Genomic DNA, 21611 nt, shown 5'->3' with positions numbered 1-21611 from the left:
ATGGCATAGTTCTAAAATGTTCCAGGCCAAGGGTCAGCCAGCTTTTTCTGTAAAGCAGAAATGTATGGCTTTGCCGGCCATACAGCCTCTGTCACATCTACTCAAAGTGTAAAACAGTAACAGATGACAAGTGAGCAAATGGGCGTGGCTGTGTGCCAGTAAAACTTTATTGACAACAACAGATTGGGGGCCCGAATAGCGCTGTAGTTTGCCAATCCCCATTATAGACCATTGCTGTCCAATAGAACTTGAAGGTGGAAGTGTTCTCTCTGTGCTGTCCAGTAGGGTGGCCACTAGCTCCGTGTGGCTATGGAGCCCTTGAAAAGGGGCAAGAGTGACACAGGAACTGAAGTTTTAATGTTATTTAATTTTAACAGATGTGAATTTAAACTTCCAATGTCTACACGTGGCTAAGGGCTACCGTACTGGACAGTGCAAATCTAGAATGTTCTAGATCAGGGATCAACTACTGTTTTGGACAGCCCAGACCCAGAATGTTCCAGACCAGGGCTCAGCCACCATATTAGACAGTGCAGACCTGGAATGTTCTAGGCTGGGGGTCAGCTACCATGTTAGACTGTGCAGGCTAGAATGTTCTAGACTTGGGGTCAGCTACCACGTTAGACAGTGCAGACCTAGAATGTTCTAGGCTGGGAGTCAGCTACCATATTAGACATAGCAGCATAGAATGTTCTAGAACCAGGAGCATGGTGCAGTGTCATCATACATCTAGGTTAGGGAGTTCTCGGTCTCTCTTTGACACCTGCTGACAGTTGGGGACGGGTGAGGAGTCTCAAGCAATGCCCTTCTCTTCTTGGGCCTCAGTTTCCCCAGGGTTATCACTGTTTCCCAGCACTGCCAGGGCACCTCATCCATCTGCCATGTCAGGGGGGCACCAGGGCTGCTGCTCACCCCATTTGACAGGTGGGGAGACTGTGGTGAGAGAGAGGAAGGGATTTGTTTGAGGTCACCCAGCAGAGTGAGGACTGCAGCTCCACCCACCCAGTTCCACAGACCTTGAACCTCTGGCTTCTCTGGCTCACTTCCTGCAAGCTGGCCCCCTTCCTCCCTGGAGGTGAGGGCTGATGTTTGATAAAGAAGAAGGAGGTGGCTCGGGGCTGGACCCTGGAGACGGAGGGGCCCCTGGGGGCCACCTCCTGACTGGGGCAGCATTCTGTGGGAGTAGAGCCTGGCTTAAAAATTTTTTTTTCTTAAAATTTGAAAAATACTGCACACTTAGAGAAAAGTGCATGCAACCCAACTGATTACAAAGCAAGCACCCTGTTACCACTACACAGTTGGCACCCTGGACACCACCCCGTCCCGTGTCCCCAAGCCCAAGCCCCTCTCTTCTGCTGGAGGAGCTGCTGCCCTGACTTTTACAGTAACCAACCCCTGCTTTTCTTCCGGTACCGCGCCCGTGAGATTCAATATCACGCCTCAGCACTTTGCACTTTGTCATCGCTGTGTGGTATTCCATGGCTGCGACACACCATTTATTCGTCCACTCTTCTGCTGGTGAACATATGGGTTGTTTCTAGTTTTGCTCTTAAGGCATAGAGATCCTTGCCGGTGTTTTGTCTTTGGTGGACACGTGCCACGTTTGGGTCAGGTGCATACCCAGGAGTTCCGATCCCTGAGTACGCGTATCTTCCAATTCTGATGAGCGAAGAAGCTGATTTGGGGGGTGAGCCTCCCTGCCTGAGAACACCCGCAGAAATGGGATCAGCCTTTCAGAACAAGCGCTGGAGGCTTGCTTGCTGATCGCACGAGGAGGCATGGGGGCTACTGCGCAGGAGACCCCCTTGCCTGTCAGCGGCAGCTGAGCAAAGGTGTCCGAGCCCCCTCCCAGGCGTCTCCGCCAGAGGATGGAGCCTCGGCCGGCCTCAAGAGAAAGCCCACCCTGCGGGCTCACGTCTCCGCGCACGCCCGTGCACACCGCTCAGGAGTCGGGGCCGGGGCTGGGTTGCGCTAGAGACAGACAGCCACCATCTCTCCTGTCCCCGTGTGTGTGCGTGTGTGTGTGTTGGAGGAGACGTATAAAGTGGACACTTCTGTTTTTCTATCTCTTGATGACCCAGGAGGGGAGTGGTCCCCGTCGTTTGCCAGCTCGGTGCATCTCTCTGTGCCCTGGCAAAGCCCAGGCCCCCACCCCCCATAATGCTGCTTTCTGCAGCGAGTGACCCACCCACTCCCACTTCCAGTTCTCTCCTCGAGTATGACAGCGGCGTCCGTGGGGGACGCAGTTTAATCAAATCTCAGCACTCTGGAATAGGATCCTACATTGAATAACAGAATCCCAGAATAGAACCCAGAATGGACCGCAGGACCCTGGAATCCATGCTGGGCAGATGTCTCTGATTCCCGCAGGGGTTCTTTGCTGGCTGTCAAACCCCAGGACAGGGTTCCTGCGGATGGAAGGGATCCCCCCTCCCCTCTTCACACCCCCACCCCCATCAACAACAGGCAACAGGTCCAGCTCCCGCCTCTTGGACAGTGAGGGGCTGGGCCATGTGAAGCAATGCCATCTCTTTCTTTGTGAAGGCCTTGGGGGGTGAGGGATGCCCCAGACCAGGCGGCCGCCCTGCTGCTCATCTGAGCACCCTGGAAAAGGATGAGTTTGTCCAGGTATGAGTCCCCCCACAAGCCCTTCCTGAAGCCCCTTCTGTGCTCACAGGGGTCTCTGAGGTGGTCCCTTTGCACGATCCACCCCCATATCCCATGACTTGGCTCAGAGTCAAGCCAACACTGAGAATGGGTGGGGGTCCCCAAAGCACCGCATGTCTCATGATTTGGCTTCCCCAGACCTCAGTCCCCTCGTCTGTAAAGTGGGTTTGCAGAGTGTTTTGAGGGTCCTGTGAGGTGACACAGGCCAGATGCTGAGCACACACTTGGCAAATAGATGCTGAGTGAATGAACGCAGGGTCCCAGGCAAGTCGAGCTGTGGGACTCTGGCCAGTCATGTCTCTTCCCGAGCCTGTTTTCTCCCGTGAAATGGGGACAGTGCAGACATGCCTGGCACGAGCTCTTGGGTTACTTCCCGTGCAGGGCACTGTGCCCAGCACGCCTGCCTCACTCTTGCCCACAGGACAGGAGTCTGGAAACCATAGGTCTCATCTCGTTTCATCTCAGTTGTCATTTGTGAACCCTATGCTGGGTCTTTCTGGGGAGGAGTTCCCAGAGCCCCTCAGCCCTGACTTCAGGAGTTCATCCCAAAGAGGGACGGTGTGTGTTTTGGCTGATGTGTCACCATCAAGGCAATGCCTGGGCAAAGCAACCAAAGCAGATGGGGATGGAGGGGAAGGCTTCGGGGGTAGGTGGCATTCAAGGGGCTTGTGGGGTGAGGATGGGGTGTACAGGGGCGCATTCCAGCCCTGTGTCCTCGGGGTGTGGGAGGAGGAGGGGGCAGGAATGGCTGGGACTGAGCAGTAAAGGTGCCTCGAACGCCAGGATGAGGAGCTGGCACTCTACCCCAAGGGCAATAGGGAGCCAAGGCAGAATCTAGACCAGGAGAGGGGCTTGGTCTGAGAGGTTGGGCTGGGGCTTGGCCGGGAGAGGAAGAGGCTGGAATGGTAGCCCAGGCGGCCCAGATAGGGGTCCACTTTGCTTCCTTCCCCTCCACACCATCCAGAAACCACCCAGGTGGGACTTTCCCTGGGCCCCCACATCTAAAGGCATAGCTTTGCAAATCCAGGAGAATATTTTGGGCCCCAGCCTGTTTACCGAAGAATCTTCCTGCAGTCCCTCCCCACAGTGGCCTCAGTTTCCCCATCTGTAATATACAGAGGTCAGACATATGGAACCCTGTTTTCCCAGTGGTGTGTGGCTTGACTGAAGTCACTCAGCAAAAGCTAGGTGGCAGAGCAAGAACTGGATTCCAGCCACTTAATGTTTGCCCACCCAGAGCCCTATCCCACCTGATCCTTGGCTGGAGGAATGGCTGGGTCCTCAGAGGCCCCTGAGGAAACTGGCAGTAGGTCTGACCCCTGCTTCTGATTTTCTCCTCTCTCTTTCTGATTTGCTATTTGTAAAAGGGGCATGTTCCCATCTCATAAAGTTGTTTGGAGATTAAATGAATCAGTAGATGTAGGTATTGCTCCAACATGCTCCCCCCACCCCACCACCAACTCCTATTCATACTTCAAAACCCACTGCAGATTTTCCATCTTCAGTGTACCCCCTTTGGCTCTTCATTGTTCTCGGCTCTAGGCTCTCCCAGCACTTGATCCTTCCCTCTGCCCCAACCCTGACCCTATGAGTCTGGAAGTGTCTGCATATGCCTCTGTTTCCCCCTCTGCCAGACTAGTGGGGTGCTCCCTGAGGCTGCAGAATTACTCAGCATGAGGCACAGGGGAATGTTGTTGAATAAGTGAAAAGAGGAAGGGAGGGGGCAGGGAAAGGGTGCAGTGATGGGGAGCCAGAGAAGGTGGAGGAGGGAGGAAGGGCACTCGGCAGAGACCTCAGTGGGACAGATGGAGAGAGGGAGCCGGAAGGAGGTGGGCAGAGCCAGATGGGCGGGTTGGGGTGGGGGGGAGACCCAGCTCTCCCCTGGCACGCCTCCTCCCGGCTTGGGCGGGCAGCGCGCGCAGGGCCCGGCCTCTGGCGGGTGGATCGCCTGGGCGTTGGGCGCAGAGAACGAGGCACGGAGCCCGGAGCCCGAGTGTGCGTGCGGCGTGTGCACGCCCGTGCGCCCAGGGCCAGCCGGGCGGGAGGCGGCACATGGATGCCAGCCTGGCGCGAGTCTGCAGGCCGGTGGGTAAGGCGAGGCGCGGGTCCGCGGGGCGTGGATGGCCGGGCCTCGCAGCCTTGGCTTTCGAGTGGGCGACTAGAGAGGAAGGGGATGCCCACCTGGCTTCTCAGAGCCAGACCAGGACCACCCCCCCACCCCCCCGCCGACCTGACCCAGGAGGGAGAAGGGGCCTCCCAGTCGGAGGCGGAAGGTCCCAGGCTCTGCAGCGGGTGGGGGAGATGGGAAGCAGGTAGCCAGGCCGCGGGAATGGGGTGGGGGTGGAGGATGCCGTGATGGGGGCAGGTTCCCTCCCTGTGGTCCCCCTCCCTCGCTCCCTCCCTCGGCTCATCCATCTCCAGAAGATTATATTTAAATATCTCTTTTGTGCAAGGCAGGAGCTGGGCTCGCCCCTAAGAGGCGGTTTCCATGGCAACAACAATTGCCAGCTTCCGTGTGGTGAATCAGCGTTGCCATGGCAACCCCATCCTCATCTGTCCGAGGTGCTGGGGGTGGGGGGGGGAGGTGAGGGCCAGCGGAGGCGGGTGAGAGGGGTGGGGGAACGGGAGGCTGCAGCCCAGGTGCCCCCTCCCCCCCACCTCCCTTCACCACCTCAGTCTGCCCTCAGCCCAGAAACTGGTCCCATCGGTTGAAATAATCTCCCCTCCCGCCTCCAGCTAGAGGGGTGTGGCACCCAGGTGAAGAGGGCCCAGGGTGTGTGTGTGTGTGTGTGTGTGTGTGTGTGTGGGTGTGTGTGTGTGGTGGGGGAAGGGGGATGTGGTCCGGCCTTTCCCAGGTGGTCAGAGTTCCTCTGAGGGTGTGGCTGCGTGGCAGGAAGATTGGGCTGGGGGAAGTGGAGGCCAAGTGGGGAAAACAGAAGCCTCTCTGGTCTGGGGCTCCCAAGACTGTGTTCACACTGAGGAGGCCCATATGTGCCCCAGACACACACTCAGAAAGAGGAAGAGTATCAGAGCGGGAGGGGCTCACCGAGGGGAGGGGAAGCAGAAAAATAACCTCTCCAGGCCTTGATTTTGACATCTGTAAAACAGCGTAAAAATTGTGCATCTTTCTGAAAGCTTGCTGGGCAGCTGCACTGTGATTTAAAAACATGTTTATCAAGCACCTCTGAATGGCTGTGGGGATCTACTCCGAGATTGTCTGACCTGGGAGGGGGGCTGGGACCAGCACTCGTTCCAACCCCAGGCCTGGTGCAGAGGGACCAGGTGCCTTTCTATGCTGGTGGGTGATGGCCACTTCCTTCTAGTCAGTTCAGTTCAGCAAACTCCTCTGATTCTCTCCTGTACCCTGCCCTGAGGGGCAGGGTTGTGATGTTATGGTCTCAGTCTGGAGGGAAACAGAGCAACACATAGACACTTCCTGACCTGAGGCAGAGGGAGGAAGGGACCCAAAAAGGTAGAAGGATTGCCTGCATGGGGGCTTTTGAGCTGGGTTTTGAAGGATGAGTAGGAGTTCATCAGAGACACCGGGTTGGGAGGAAGATTCTGTTCTAGAATCAATAGAGAAGCAGATGCCACCCAACCCCACATCCCTCAAATCTGTTCTGAAATATTCGCATTAGCTGATACCCCTGGCTGGGTAAGTTGCAGGAGTGAGAGTTAGAGAAGAATTTCTTCCACTGAACAGTTCACTGGTTTCTTCCATTTTCAGTGCTGGGAGTGGGGGACAGAGTCCAGAACAATAAGTCCAGATTGCAGGCCAGTCCACTGAAGTATGACAGTTCCCCCCACTCGAGGCTCAGGGAGCTGGCCAAAAGTAGCTGCCTTGGTGTATCAGTCAGCTACTGCTGAGTAATAAACTGCCCCAACCATTTTATTTGTTCATGATTCTGTTGGTTAACAAGCTCAGGCTGGGCTTAGCTGGGCCGTTCTGCTGGTTTGTCCTGAGTCATTCATGCAGTTGCAGTCAACTGGGGCTCGACTGAGGCTAGCTGAGCCAGGACTCCCATGCGTTGTGTGTCAGCAGGGCATCTCTGTGCATGAGATCTCCCGTCTTCCAGTAACTCGCCTGGATTTGTCCACCTGGCAACCGCCATGGTTCCAAAAAGGCAAGTTCTCTTGCGGGCAAGGCTTGGAACTCTTACAACTTCACTTCCACCACATTCTCTTGGTCAGAGCAAGTCGCATGGCCAAGTCCAAAAGGAAAAGGTGGGGAAATAGACTCCAGTTCTTGATGAGAGGAACCACAAAGTCACATCACATACAGGGACTGGAGGAGTTGGGCCATCTTTGTAAACAATGTATCACACTTGGGGAGGCAAGAAGACTTCCTGGTTGAAGGGTTATTGTTACTGGGCTTTGAAGGCAAAGTGGGAGTTTTCCAGGCAGCAAGAGCAAAGCCCTGTAGGTGGGACCATGTGTCATTTGGTGTGACTGAGGTGCTGGCTGCTGCCAGAGGTTGGTAGGATGCTGAGGCTGGGGAGGTGGACAGGAGTGCCCAGCAGAGCTCAGGTGAAGCTCCCACCCATGCTACCCCCACTGCCCACCTTGACCTCCCTCCCCCCTCTCTCCACAGATGGCACGGCCAATCCAGGTGAAGCCTGCGGACAGCGAAAGCCGAGGAGGTAGTTGTCATCTCTCCGTGGCCACCAGGCTGCGGGTTGGCAGAGGAATGGGAGGAGGGAAATCTTTGCACAAAGGTGGTGGGAGAGGCAGAGGCCCAGGCTGGGGTGGGGTGGGAGAGTAGGGAGGCTGTGTCCCCTCCTCCTAACCACAGGGCCACAGGCTCAGCAGTGGGAGGTGTGGCCAGGTCCTGCTGCTTTCCCCTAGAACTTGAAATACCCCACTCATCTCAGGGTGCAATAACGGGGATCTTCAGACGCAGAGGGGATGGGGTCCCTGAAGGACTATGGATTGGTTTCTGGGCTCTGCGTGTGTGTGCATGTTTGCATGTCTGAGCAAGTGCAGGTGTGTGTATATGAGCATGCATTCCTGGGCACGGCTGTGCACAGATGTATGCGAGTGTGTGCACAAGTGCATGTGTGTTTCTGGCATGTGCAGCGGGGGTGCCTGCCTGTCTGTGTGCACATCTGCGTGCCTGGGCTGTGCGTGGGTGTATATGTTCAAGCGTGTGTGCTTGACTGTTCCCGGCTGGGCGCGTGGGTGTGCAGGCTGGGCCCTGTGTCTGCATTAGGCTGGACCTCTGGGTGGCTGTGTGCCCATGGGGAGATGCTTGGCTGTCCCCAGTGGGATCCAAGGCTAGTCATTCTTGGATATTTTTGACCCCCCTCCCCATCTCAGGTGGATTGGGGGCTGAGGGAGAGCAGCCAGCCTTGGCGGTGCTGTAGGGGGTAGGGCTGTTAGGACCTCTGTGTATGTGTAGGATCCTGTTAAAGCCCATTGGAACTGGGAGCCTGTTTTCACACTCTCCAACCTGGCTTCCACTGTGGGTCAGGGACTAGAGAGGGGGGATCTGCATGTTTTCATCTCTCTCTGTCTCTCCTTCTCTCTTTCCTTCTCTCTCTCTCCCTCCATCTCTGTTTCTCTCTCCTTATCTTTTTCTCTCCTCCTATCTCTCTGGTTCTCTTTGTGCTTCTCTATGTATCTCTCTTTGCCTCTTACTGTCTCTCTCTTTGCCTGTCTCTCTGTCTCTCCCTGTCCCTCTCTCTCTCCCTCATATGTCTCTCCCTCCCTCCCACCCCTATGAGTGACAGCTGCCAGAGAACGGGTTTCCATAGTAACCAAGCTCACCCTTCCTGGAAGAGGAAGCTGCCGCGTTCCTGATTACAGGGGAGCAGTGCAATTCCCCCGGGGGGAGGGGGGACAGAGCTCTGGTACCTCACATGGGAGAGGCTGGCCCAGACTGGCCCCTGGCCTTAGAGTTGGGCAGGTCCCAGCCAGGCCTGCAGCCAGGCCCCAAGCCAACCCCAGGCTCCCCAGGCACCTGGTCTTGTGCCCACACACTGTTCGTTCATTCAACAGACATTGATTGCTTGGCCCCTCCTGAGCCCTGGCAAGGTTGGGCGGGGAGCTCTGCTGGGCACTGTGAGGATGCAGGGGCCCTCAGCGCTCACCCCTGCCTGGAAAATCTAGATGGCAGACAGACAGACAGACATGGACCCAGGCCAGGCAAGGCAGTTCCTAACCCTGGTACTATGTGTGGACTCTGAGTGCACAGGAGGGAGAGGCCGTTTTGCCCAGAGGGTGGAAGCAGTTGGACAGGGAGGCATTCCAGGCAGGGGGCACTGCATGAGGTGGGACCTCGCAGGCACGTGGAAAGGTGGAGAGACCCAGGCAGGGAAAGCGCGTGGCTGTGTCCTCCCTCAAACGCGCAGAAGAGGGCCCAGGGGGGTCCAGGCGCCCTGCTCCACGCCCTGCTACCTCCACTCTGTGCTGGAGGGATGGAGAAATTCCCGGAGCCTAGGACTCGGCTGAGGTGGTGTCTCCGCCCACAGGGGACCGGAAGCTGTTTGTGGGGATGCTGAACAAGCAGCAGTCAGAGGAGGACGTGCTGCGGCTGTTCCAGCCCTTCGGGGTCATAGACGAGTGCACCGTGCTCCGGGGGCCCGACGGCAGCAGCAAAGGTGATGGGCCGGGGGTGGGGCTAGCTGCCGGGGGCGGGGCTGTGGGAGGGCGGGGCTGGAGGGATGGGGCGGAGCGGGCACAGGAGAGAGCGGCGGGATCCAGGGGGCGGGGCCGGGCTCGTGGGGCGGGGCTGGCCCACAGTGGGCGGGGCCTAGCACGTGGAGCGCGGGCTGGAGGGATGGGGCCCCGCTAGGTACACAAGAGGGTGGGGCTCGCTCAGGAGGCGGAAGCGGCATATGGGAGGGCGGGGGCGGCTCCGGGGGGCGGGGCGAGCAGAGACTGTCCAGTCCCACATGGTCCTACCCGTGTGCTCGTGTCCGTCTGGGGCTGCCTGTCTCCACCTGACTCTGTCCATGGGGCTGTTGCCGTCTGGATTTGCCTATGTCCTGTGCCTGATCCTGCTTGCTCCACCGTTCCTGTATGGTTGTACCATGCAGGAATGATTGTTTAATGATCTCCAGAAACTTGTTTTCCGGTCTACTCACGTGACTGCATGTACCTAGGGTTGAGTATCACTCCGCCTGTGTCTCTTAGTCTCTGACACTCTTTCTGAGTGTCCAAATGGCTATTTCTGTTTGGGTATCCATGTGCCTGGTGGTCTCCGTCTACCTGATTCTACGTGTTCAGGTTCATCTGTCTGGGACTGAGTCTCAGTTTGCCTGTCTCGGCCCTGGTGACTTCATCTTACTGGGACTGAATGTATCTGATGGTCCCTGTTTATTTGCCTGGCTCTTTTCTTGTAATTGAGATATGATCACATACTGTAAAATTCATCCTTTTAAAGTGTACAGTGGAGTGCTTCACAAAATTCACAAAACTGTGCAACTGTCACCACTGTCTAGTTGCAGAACATTTTCACCCCCCTTCCCCCAAATCTGCCTGGCTCTTCCATAGCCCTCTCTCTGTCTGGAACTGTAGCCTATGACCGTCTGTCTGGATTTACCTGTGCCGGGTGGTCTCTGGTTGTCTGTCCACCTGATTCTCCCCTTGCCTGGTGACTTTTCATCCCCATCTATCCAACTCTGGCCACATGGGCGTATCTGTCTGGGTCTGAGTGTACCTCTGCCTGAGTGTGCCCACAGGACTGCATCTCTCTGTGTCTGTGTCTGATGGTTTGTCACTCTAATTCTACGTATCTGATTACAAGTCTGCATCTCGTGGCATCGGTGGCTGGCGGGCGTTCTCTAAGCCCGTCCCCTTCACTTGTTCTAACGGGCAGGGCCTGCCTCTCCACTTGTGCACCTCCTCACACCCTCTGATGAGGTCTTGGGCAAACCGCTATCTGGCTGGCTGGCTGTGTGCTTGTCTTACTGTCTGATCCTTCCTTGTCCAGCTGTCTGTCTGAACAAATGGCTGGCTGTCTCTCGGATGTCCGACTTTCGGGCTGCCTGTGTCCACGCTGACCGGCCGTGCAGGGCTGTCAGCCCCTCTCCTGTGGCCCCTCACCCGTTCCCCTTCTCTCGGAGCAGGCTGTGCCTTCGTGAAGTTCTCCTCCCATACGGAGGCTCAGGCGGCCATCCACGCCCTGCATGGCAGCCAGACCATGCCGGTGAGTCGGAGTTGCCCTGGGCGATGTGGGTAGGGGTGGGAAAGGAGCAAGGGGACCCGGCCTTACCATCCCAGCCATCTGGTAGCCCGTGGCCCTTCTTCAGAGAGGTCATGGTGGGGAGAAGAGGCGCAGTCTCTGATGGTGGTATGGGTGGGTGTATGTGTGTGATTGTGTGTGTGAGCCTGCAAGTAAGTGTGGAGTGTGTATGGATGTCCTGCCAGCAAGTGGCTGCCCGTACGCGAGTACGCGCAGGCCAATGTGTGTGTTGGTGTGTGCATGTGTGCGTGTCTGTGTGTGAGCATGTGGTTGTGAGTAGGTGGGTCAGTGTGCACACGAGGTGTGTGTAATGGGTATGGATACGTGTGCACGTGTGCGCTGGTGCATATGCACACGTGTACACGTGTGACTGCATACACAAGCGTGTTAAGTGGGTGTTCGTGGGAGCACACGTGTGCAAATATGTAGCTGAGTGCACATGTATGTTTATGTGCAAGTGTGTATCTGGGTGACGGGGGAGCGAGTGCACCTGTGTACATCTGTAGGAGTGTGTGAAGGCAAATGTCTGTGTGTGGAGGGGTGAGCATGCATGTGAATGTAGGCAGTCACGTGTGTACATGTATGACTGTGCATGTGAGTGTGTGAGTATATGTGCACGTATTTGGGAGTGTATGCATGTGTATGTGTGAGTGTCAATGGTGAGTGTGAGTCTGTGTGGGCGGAATGCATGTATAAGTGTGTGTAAATGTGTGTGAGCCCCAGAGGAGCAGGAAGAGATGGGGCTGGAGGGGCCTGCAGTTCAAGGCTGAGAAGCATGGGGTTCCTCCTAGGGTGATGGGGAGCCCCAGAGGGAAGGGACCAGGTCATTTGGAACTGTCCCCGTGGGGCCAGAGTGGGGAATGGGCGAGTCTGGAGCGGGGAGCCTGTGAGCCTGCAGCAGTGAGAGGCTGGAGGGGACCACACAGGTGTTGGGGGTGGCCCTGCCTCCCAGGAAAGTGGCCCTTGGAGCCACCATCACTGTACATAAATGTCCCAATCTGCCACGGGGAAGACAGGCCTTGGGGACCCACTCTCTGTTGTTGTGGAAAATGGGTGTGAAGAGCAGGGCAGTCTCAGATCCTTCCTTCTGTTGCTCTCTGGGTCCTCAGACATCAGTTTTAGTCCCTAGAGGGGCAGGAGTCAGCTCATCCGAAAGTCAGGCTTTCTCCTGCTCCGAGCTGTCCAGTGATGGAGCTGGTGGGCGGCGCAGGGAGTGAGCGCTCCATCAGAGGAGGTATTCAACCTCTCGGATGGTTGGAGCCTTACCTGTTCTTGGGTGTGGGTGGCAGCTATAGGGTCCTCCATGCGGGCCCCCATTGTTCCTCTCCAGCAGTTGGATTCTCCGCCCATTTTGAGAGTGTGGCTGACAGTCAGGGTCCTCACTGTGCCCCAGATGCAGCCCCCCGCGCCCGGACGCCCCACTTGTGCACACGAGGGGGCTACAGGGTCAAGTGCGAGACCTGGGATGCTGATCTCCAAACTGTCCCCACTGTGGCACCTGGGACCTCGAGGGTGGGGCTGACAGCTGCTGCTATCCACACCCCTACACCCCTTGTAAGGGACCCCAGAGTCCTGGCTACGTCCCCCCTTCTTTCCCTCCCTGCTTGCGGCTGCCCCTGCAGGGTGCCTCCTCCAGCCTGGTGGTCAAGTTTGCTGACACGGACAAGGAGCGGACGCTGCGGCGCATGCAGCAGATGGTGGGCCAGCTGGGCATCCTGACGCCGTCCCTCACCCTGCCCTTCAGCCCCTACAGTGCCTACGCCCAGGCTGTGAGTGACCCCAGAAGACACACTTCTGTCTCCAGCAGGGCTTCTGAGACTTCTCTGGGGATCTGGCTCAGTCTGTCTCGCTCTCTTTCTCCATCTATTCTCGGTCTAGGGCTTCTGCCTCTTTGCCCATCTTTCTGTTTCTCTGGCCCAATCTTTCTGACTCAGGGCCTTATCCTGGCTATGGCTGAGTCCCCAAATCCAGGCTGCTTCCTGACCCCAACCCCAGCTGAGCCCCCAACCATGGACTATGCTCCGAGCCCAAGCTGAGCCCCAGATCTGGACTGACAGGACACTAGACTCAACCCCCACATCCAGCCTGAACCCTCACCCTGTGTGAACATCAAATGAAGATCCAACCTTGAGTTGACCCCCAGATCCTAGCTGTTCCCCAAATCTAGATTAGCCCAAATTCTAGCTAAACCTCCTGGCTGACTCCAAGCTGAGACCCAACCCTGAGTGAGTTCAACATTGGCTGAGCCCTGGTCCCAGACTGAGTCCTGACCTTAGACTGAGCCCTAATCCCTGGCTGAGCTCTCATTCCTAAATGAGCCTGGAACCTAGTCTAGGCCCTGATCCTACACTGAGACTTGATGCCAGGCTGAGCCCCAATTCCTAACTGATCCCTGACCCCGACCTGAGCCAAGACACCTGGCCTGACCCCCTAGTTCCTGGAGGACCCGCCCCCCACCTCATGAGTCGTGATCTCAGGCCAGGTGCCACTTTGACTGTGCACGTTGACTCCCTCTCCACCCCCAGCTCATGCAGCAGCAGACAACGGTCCTGTCCACCTCAGGCAGCTACCTGAGCCCCGGCGTGGCCTTCTCACCCTGCCACATCCAGCAGATTGGCGCCGTCAGCCTTAACGGGCTGCCCGCCACACCCATCGCCCCTGCCTCTGGTGAGAGTCCACCAGGGACCCACGGATGGGTGGGCAGGGCCGGGGCCAGGATCTGGCTCCCCGTGACGCTCTTCCGCTCCCCAGGACTGCACTCGCCCCCGCTGCTCAGCACCACCGCCGTGCCCGGCCTCGTGGCTCCGATCACCAACGGCTTCGCAGGTGTTGTGCCCTTCCCTGGTGGGCACCCCGCCCTAGAAACCGTATATGCCAATGGCCTTGTGCCCTACCCAGGTAACTCGGGTGGTTCCCGGGGGCCAAGGAGAGTGGCAGGAGGCAGGGAGGGTGTCCCCGGGACAAGCATGAGTCCCTATGCCTTGGTGTCCAGGGAACAAAGGGGCAGGACAAAGGGAGTCTCAGGTGAACAGATACTAGCTGCGGGCACAGAGAAAGAGGTTAAACATAGAAACTTTGCATCCAGACCTTTCTGGGTTCGAATTCCAGTTCGGTGGCCCGGGGGGGTTTCTTTAAGTCTCTGAGCCTCAGTTTGCTCATCTGGGAAATGGGGCGGATAACATCAGTCATCTCATGAGATTGCACTGACGAGGCAATCAGTCTGTAAAATGCTAACACGTCACCTGGTACCAAGAATGGCACCATCAATCTTCATTAGTAATCGTTACCATTTGGGAAAATACCAGTGCCCATATTCATTCATTCACTCATTAATTCATTCATTCAGTATTGGCCATGCACTGATTTGTTGGGCTGGGCTCTGCCCTCCTGAAGCAGAGGTCTCACTTTTCTCTACCCTATACCATAATTTCAAGGCAAACGTCTTCCCACACCTTACTTAGGTGAAGTACGTCATCTGCGTTTCCACTGCTGAGAATTTGTTTATTCTTATCTTGCAATGATTGGCGCTCACGGGGAGTTTCAAACATAATACAGAGAGGTCCTGGTACCCCTCACCCAGCGTCCCTGGATGCTAACGTCTTACATAACCACAGTACGTTGTCAAAACTAGGAAACTGACATTGGTACAGTACAGTGAACTCAACGGGAGTTGGAGAGCCTACTCAGACTTCACTATTTACAGGCACTTGTGTGTGTGTGTGTGTGTGTGCGTGGTTCTATGTCATTTTATCACAGGTATAGTTTCATGTAACCACCACCACAATCTACATACAGAACTGTTCCATCACTATAAAGTAATTCGTTCATGCGACCTCTTTACTGTCTTACCTCTCCCCCAACACCACCCCATCTTCTAGCAACCGCTCTCCATTCAAGATTTTTTTGCTCAATTTTCCCCAGACTCTCCAGCTCTGGTTGCCTAGACAAGCTCTCCCCTACCCCTGTGTCCTCCCCTAGGGACTTAGGAAGGTCACAGCCACGTAGGGGATCCATAGGGTGTCTGATGATCAAGGTGTGGGGAGGGATAAAGGGAAGGGATGGGGATAGGTAGTGATCAAAAGCAGAGACCTGGAGCCCTGGAGAATCCAGAGAATAAAAGAGAGGAGCAAGGGGGGTCAGGATGGGGACAGAGAGTTGGGGTTGATTGTTAAACCTCTCTGGAGTCTGAGAAACCTGGATTCGAGTTTGGCTTCTGTCATTTCCTACCTGAGCGGCCCTATGCCAGCCGCTGTTTCCCCACCTGTAAAATGAGGGTCATACCTGTAAAACGTTTATGCAGAAGTGAAGCTGGGGGTGGGTGTTGCGGGGTGGATGGACGACTTCTGCTGCCCCCGCCCGACTCAGCCCCTCCGTCTGCCCCGCAGCTCAGAGCCCGACGGTGGCCGAGACCCTTCATCCTGCCTTCTCCGGAGTCCAGCAGTACACAGGTAGGGAGGCAGCGCGGCCCCGCCCCGCGCGTGACCCTGCCCCCCGGCCCCCGGCGTCCTACCTGGGCTAGCCACGCCACGCCCCTAGCCACACCTAGATATGGTCCCTGCCCTCAGAGCCGTCCTCTCATCCTACCTTCCCTCTTCTGCCTGTGCCTTCTACTTTGGGTCCAATCCCAGTTCTTGGCCTCCCCCACGCCCCGCCTTTCTTCAACATTTGGCCCTGCCCCTCATAACCTGTCTTTGGTACCGCCCCTCATGTCCTGCCCAGGCTGACCCGCCTCTGCCAGGGCCTCGCTCGGATCTCTGGCTTGTCTTCCTAAAGGCTGCCTTGGCCCCGCCCTCAGCCATGGCCACGCCCACTCTGCTCTTCCCCGTTGCCTTGGTCCCTCCCTCCAATATGACCACGCCCCTCCCAGACCCGTTCTCGATTATGACCACGCCCCCTCCTTCCCAAGACGGGTCCTTGGCCTTGCCCTCAGACCGTCTCTCCCATGTGACCACACCCCTCCGCCTTCCCTAGACCCGGTCTTGGCCCCACCCTCAGCTGTGACCCCGCCCCTCACGTCTTAGCCCCGCCCCCACGCGCACCGGCTGCCCACCGGCCTCACGCCCGCTCCGCCCTGTGTCTCGCTCCCGGTCTCTGCAGCCATGTACCCCACTGCGGCCATCACGCCCATCGCGCACAGCGTCCCCCAGCCGCCGCCCCTCCTGCAGCAGCAGCAGCGAGAAGGTGAGGGGGCCGCGACCTGCCCTGGGCGCCAGCCCCGCCCTTTGACCGCCCCCCTCCACCTCCAGGACCCCCGGCTCGGCCTGGCCTCGGGGAACCGCTCGGCCTGGGGTCCGGTCAGACCTGGGTTCAAGCCCCGGCGTAGCCCATGGGTGTTTGGGGGGGCGACTGACTCTTCCTCTCTGAGCCTCAGTCTCCTCCTCCGGAAAGTGGGAATGGGACTAGTCCCGACCCAGTAGCGGTAGCAGTGACCCAGAACGGGATGATTCTCTGAAATTTTTTTGAGAGAATTTAGGGGGTGGGATGGTGAGGTATCTCGGGGCAAATGAGGCTTCCTCAGTAAAGTCAAGGGGGCGAGGAGTTAGATTCTGGAGTCGAAGGACCGGGATTCAAATCCACCCAGTTCTGACTTGTGAGCGTCATAAGGAAGGCACCTCACTACTCCGGGCCTCAGTTTCCTCATCTGCCACTCAGGCGACCACCTTTCTCCCCTTGCTGGGGAGTAAACAGCGGTGGTTCCTGACACATGGTGGGCACTCAGCCAGGGAGGCCCTTCCTCTCCTTAATCCATCTAGTGGGGGTGGGGGCGGGGGGCTGGGGAGAGGCAACCAACCAGAAAAGCCCCAAATCGCCCCACGACCTGGGATGCTTGCGGGTGGCCTGGCCCGCAGACTGATTTCTGTGAGGCTCTGTTCAATTTCTCCCTTGCCCTGGGCCTGCAGGAAGGGGAACACTGGCAGGGTGCAGTGGATAAAAGCTGGTCCCGATGCAGTCCGTGCTGCTGTAACAGGATGTATGCTTTCTGGAAAGTCACCTGAGTTCGCAGAGCCTCACAATACCAACTACAAGGCTCGTGGGGGAAATGGGGTCGTGGTACACCATTCAGAAACGTTGGCTGTGAGGTGCCAAAAAAGAAAAAAGATAAGATCCTAATGAAAACAGTAGCACAGTTTTATGCGTGTTAGATAGTTTAGAGATACCCGAATAGTACAATAAATTTGGTACTTTATCTTGGAAAAGACCGCAAGTTCGCAGGGGGAAGTGGCATCGGAGGGGTTGCAGCATGTGAGTTACCCTGAAGTGATGGAAAGGCTTGTCTGAAATCAGACGGAGAGTCGGAACCCCAGACGGGGATGGGTCCTGCTCATAACATACTTGGAGAACTGAGAAAGTCGATGGATGTTGAAGCTGTGTATGCGTGTGTGTGTGTGTGTGTGTGTGTGTGCACACGCGCGCGCATTTTGCTTTCTTATGAGGTTCGGTGCAACTGCGTGTGGTTTTCTGCATTCACCTAGTGTTTCTTGGAGATGAGATAGCACACAGACAAACACAAAATTCCTGTTTGCTCAAAATTGTTCCATAACATATCAGTTGTATGGGAACACACTTGCATTTTAAAAACAAGCATGTTAGGGAATTCACTGGAGGTCCAGTGGTTAGGATTCGGCGCTTTCACCGCCGTGGCCCTAGGTTCAATCCCTGGTCGAGGAACTAAGATCCCACAAATCTCGGGGCATGGCCAAACAAACAAACAAAAGCAAACAACAACAACAACGACAACAGCAACAAGCATGTTAGCAGAACTGTGGTCCTCATCAGGAAGATAAGGGTGGATGTGGATGTGAATGTGTAATCTTGGATTTTGTGTTTTCTGGGGTGGGGAATATTCATTGTGAGGGTGGGGGGATTCTCAGTGGTTTGAGGGCTACCTTTTTGGTGGGGGGGGACCTGGGAGAAGGTTGTCTGTAGGTTTTGGATTAGAGGCAGGTTTGAGGACTGTTGATGACTTTGGATAATCAAGGTTTTAAAATGCTATTATTATTTATGGTTCTTATATGAGCCATGACTGGGGATTCCTGGGGGAGGTTATGATTCTGAGGGTTAGCTGTGCTTTAAAAAATTATTTCTGGTTGGTATAGCATATCATTTAAAAATAATCGGTGCTTTCAAGATATCTGGGGTTTGGGACTAGAGAATAATCTTTTTATTTTACTTGATTTTATTTTTGCATCATTTTTGAAATTATCCAAGGTTTTGAAAATTATCCAAGGTTTAGAGGGTTATCCAAGGTTTTGAAAAATATCTGGATATTTGGGGTTTAGGACCAGGCAATTACTAGTCTTATTTTATTCTGTGATCATCAAACTTTCAAAAAGGCATGTTTCATTTTAAAACCAGTTTTAGACTTATGGAGTTATTGCAAAGACAGTACAGAGTGTCCGTATGCCCTACGCCCAGTTCATCTGATTTCTGTAAATGACCAGGAGTTTGAGGCTTAGGGATTTTCCGGGGTTTGGGGCTGTATGGGATTTTTGGATTATCTGGGGTCTGGGATGGAAGAATTTATCTCAGTTGTGGAGGGTAGGGATCATACGAATTTTATAAGTTCTCTGGGGCCTGAGGATCATTAGAGGTTTGGAGTGTCTGAGTGTGGGATTTTATAGACAAGGGGTTAGGGCTCCCGGCCTGCCCTTCCTGCCTCTTCTTTCTGAGTGTCACGGGGCTCCCCTCTCCCAACAGCTGGAGATGCCAGATGTGGGCTCCGGACCCGTGCCCCTCCCCCGGGGGTCCACCTCCTCTCCTTGGGGGCTTTATGTCTTTCTCTCCCCCACCTGCAGGTCCCGAAGGCTGTAACCTGTTTATCTACCACCTCCCCCAGGAGTTTGGAGACACGGAGCTGACGCAGATGTTCCTGCCCTTCGGCAATATCATCTCCTCCAAGGTGTTTATGGATCGGGCCACCAACCAGAGCAAATGTTTTGGTGAGTCCCTGCTGCGGGTGCCCCCTCCTGCTTGCCAGCCCCATCCCACGCGCCCCTCGCCCTGGAATGGGGGTTGGGAGGGTGTGGTCAGCCATGAGACAAGTCTGGTCCAAAAGAATCCCTGGAGGTCCAGTGGTTAGGACTCCGTACTCTCACTGCCAAGGGCCGGATTCAATCCCTGGTGGGGGAATTAAGATCCCATAAGCCGAGCGGTGTGGCCAAAAAAAAAAAAGAAAAAAAAAGAAAAAAAAAGAATCACATTTATAATCAAAGTAAACACTTATTAAGGACCTACTGTGTGCCAAGCACTCACCATGCAGCATTTCTAAGACTCCCTTGTTTATTTATTCATCAACAGATAGACATATGGTACACCTACTGTGTGCAGCGCTCAGCATTGTGCCTGGCACACAGTGAAAGAAGCCAACAAAAATCCCTGCCCTCTGAAAGCTCACAGTCTTGCCACTCTGCCTGTAGAACTTTCTCCAATGATAGAAATGCTCTACATCTGTGCTGTCTGAGCCGACCACCCCATGTGGCTGCTGAGCACTTGAAATGTGGCCAGTGTGACCAAAGGACTGAATTTTTAATTTTACTTAATTTTAATGAATTTCAGTTGAAATAACCACCCATGGCCAGTGGCTGTCGACCGAATTGGAAAGCACAGGTCCAGGGGGAGGAGATGGAAATAAACAAATATAGAATATAGGCCAGGGAGTTATAAAAATAAAACTGGTAAGAAAATACAGACTGATAAGGAGGAGGCAACATTTCAACTGAGACCTGAATGATGAGGAGCCAGCCATGGGGTGTCTTGGAGAAGAGTGTTCTAGGCAGAGGGAACCACATGTGCAAAGGCCCTGGATCAGGACAGTGCCTGGCATGTTGGAGCAACAGCGAGGAGGCCCGTGTGTCTGGAGCAGAGTGAGCGAGGGGGAGAGAGGGAGGAGGGCAGGGAGGGGACGGGGCAGGCCGTGCAGGGCCTTGTGGGCTGTGGGGAGAACTTCCTTGTCCCCAGAAACAGAGGACATTAAGGCTCAGAGAGGCACGTAACTTGTCCAAAGTCACGCGGCAGCAAAGAGGCAGAACCTAGGTTAGAACCAGTCTGTTTGACTCCAAAATCTGGGCTCTGAACCCACCCTGTCCTCTTGGAAGGGACTTTTGACTATTTATTAAGCACCTCCTGTATATACTCATTCTCCAACCATAAAAGGGAAGAATGATCCCAATTTACATGGGGAGGAAAGAGAGGCACAGAATGGTCAAGCGACATGCTTGAGGTCACACAGCAAGTTAGGGACACCCCCCACCACCACCAGTGCCCAGGCTCCCTCCTCTACATGCTGCTTCCAGGAAGAAGAAGGAAATTTCTGGAGGAAAACCTGCTCTGTCGCATTCAGCAGTCAGCGGGTCACATGCCTTCCCTGAGCCTCAGTTTCCTCCTCTATGTAATGGGAGGTGTGGGTAATGTGAAGACATCCACCCACCCCAGCTCCAGATTCCCCTATGGCTCCCCATGGGCCTCAGCCAGACCCCTCAGCCCTGACCCCACCATCTCTCTGCCTGACCTCCCACCCAGCCTCTCCCATGGAGCTCAGGTATCCTGCCCCCAAATGCCCGCACATGCTGTCCTCTCCCCCTGGAGGACCTCCCCTGCCCCTGTGGTCTCTGCACAGTCCCCCAGGAAGTCTGTGAGGACCAACAGGTGAGGGGCAGGAGTAGGGCCAGGTGGAGGGTGTCATGCTGGTGGAAGCTTAAGGGGGGGTGGGGGATGCTGGAGTGTTTCTGATGGCCCAGGGTGAGGGGGGGTCTGGGACAGGAAAGACTGATGGTGACAGAGAGACAGAGACCAAAAGAGAAGAAACAGAAAGGGAGGGACAGAGAGAAGAAACACAAAGACACACACACACACACACACACACACACACACAAAGAGAGAAAATGAGAAGCAGAGAGACAAGGTTAGAGACAGTCACATGGGCAGACGGGACCCCAGATGGATAGAGATCTCAGAGGAGGCAAAGGGTGGGCATCCAGAGCCTAGAAGGAGGCAGGCATGGGGTCTGGGGAGGGAGAACGTGGCCCTCCCGGGGCCCCCAGAGACCCAGCCTGTCCCCCACGTAAGTTGGGAAGTCTCAGCAGAGCAGACCCCAGGTAAGGAGTGAGCGCCCCGTCCCCCAGGCACGCAAGCCCAGCGCGTATCAGAACCAGGCCAGGGCTGCTGTGTGTGCTCTGGGAAGCCCTCCCACCTCCCTGGGCCGTCTGCCCCTGCGAGCGCACACCCCCGCCCCCAGGACCCCGCGAGCCGGGCAGCCAGGGCTGCAGCGCTGGAGCGAGCAGAGGACGCCCGCGTTGCCCTCCATCGTGGGTCCACCCCGGTCTCCGCAGGCTTCGTGAGCTTTGACAACCCGGCCAGCGCGCAGACCGCCATCCAGGCCATGAACGGCTTTCAGATCGGCATGAAGAGGCTCAAAGTGCAGCTGAAGCGGCCCAAAGATCCGGGACACCCCTACTGACCGGCCCACAGCACCCCGAGGCTGCGGGCTTGGCCCAGGTGAGCCGCCAGGCGGCCCCGCCCCCGCTCCCGCCCCCACCCCGGTCTTGTCCGCACCCCCTCCTCATTCTCCAAACCCTCCCGAGGCTGGGGGGATGCTGCAAGAGGCTACAAGGAGCCCCCAGGTTTGGTTGACGGGGACAGAGCTGGACGAAGACACCCCCAATCCCCCCCAACCCTCCCCCCCACCGTGGTCAGGGCTGGAACCGGAGCAGTAGGATGGGGTTGGGGAGGGTAGTTAGGGAGTCCTTCCTGGAGAAGGCTT

The 21611-nt window shown here is 56.1% G+C and overlaps 1 protein-coding gene across 1 annotated transcript in view; it reads left to right on the top strand.

The window, feature by feature from the left end:
• Positions 1–21308, top strand: part of CELF5 (CUGBP Elav-like family member 5) — a gene marked incomplete at both ends in the record, with an annotated part of 47288 nt that extends 25980 nt beyond the window's left edge. Inside the window, 11 exon segments of the mRNA XM_079702498.1 lie at positions 7259–7310; positions 9138–9266; positions 10737–10816; positions 12475–12621; positions 13378–13519; positions 13604–13750; positions 15238–15300; positions 15950–16033; positions 18649–18792; positions 21087–21127; positions 21129–21308. Of these exon segments, the coding sequence (XP_079558624.1) occupies positions 7259–7310; positions 9138–9266; positions 10737–10816; positions 12475–12621; positions 13378–13519; positions 13604–13750; positions 15238–15300; positions 15950–16033; positions 18649–18792; positions 21087–21127; positions 21129–21308 (1209 nt within the window).
• Positions 21309–21611: the final 303 nt, after the last annotated feature.

Source organism: Hyperoodon ampullatus (genome assembly GCF_949752795.1).
Source record: "Hyperoodon ampullatus genome assembly, chromosome: 4".
In the NCBI taxonomy this organism is placed as follows: domain Eukaryota; kingdom Metazoa; phylum Chordata; class Mammalia; order Artiodactyla; family Ziphiidae; genus Hyperoodon; species Hyperoodon ampullatus.
Note: the sequence above shows the minus strand (reverse complement) of the source record. Positions and strands in the feature narration are given on the sequence as shown.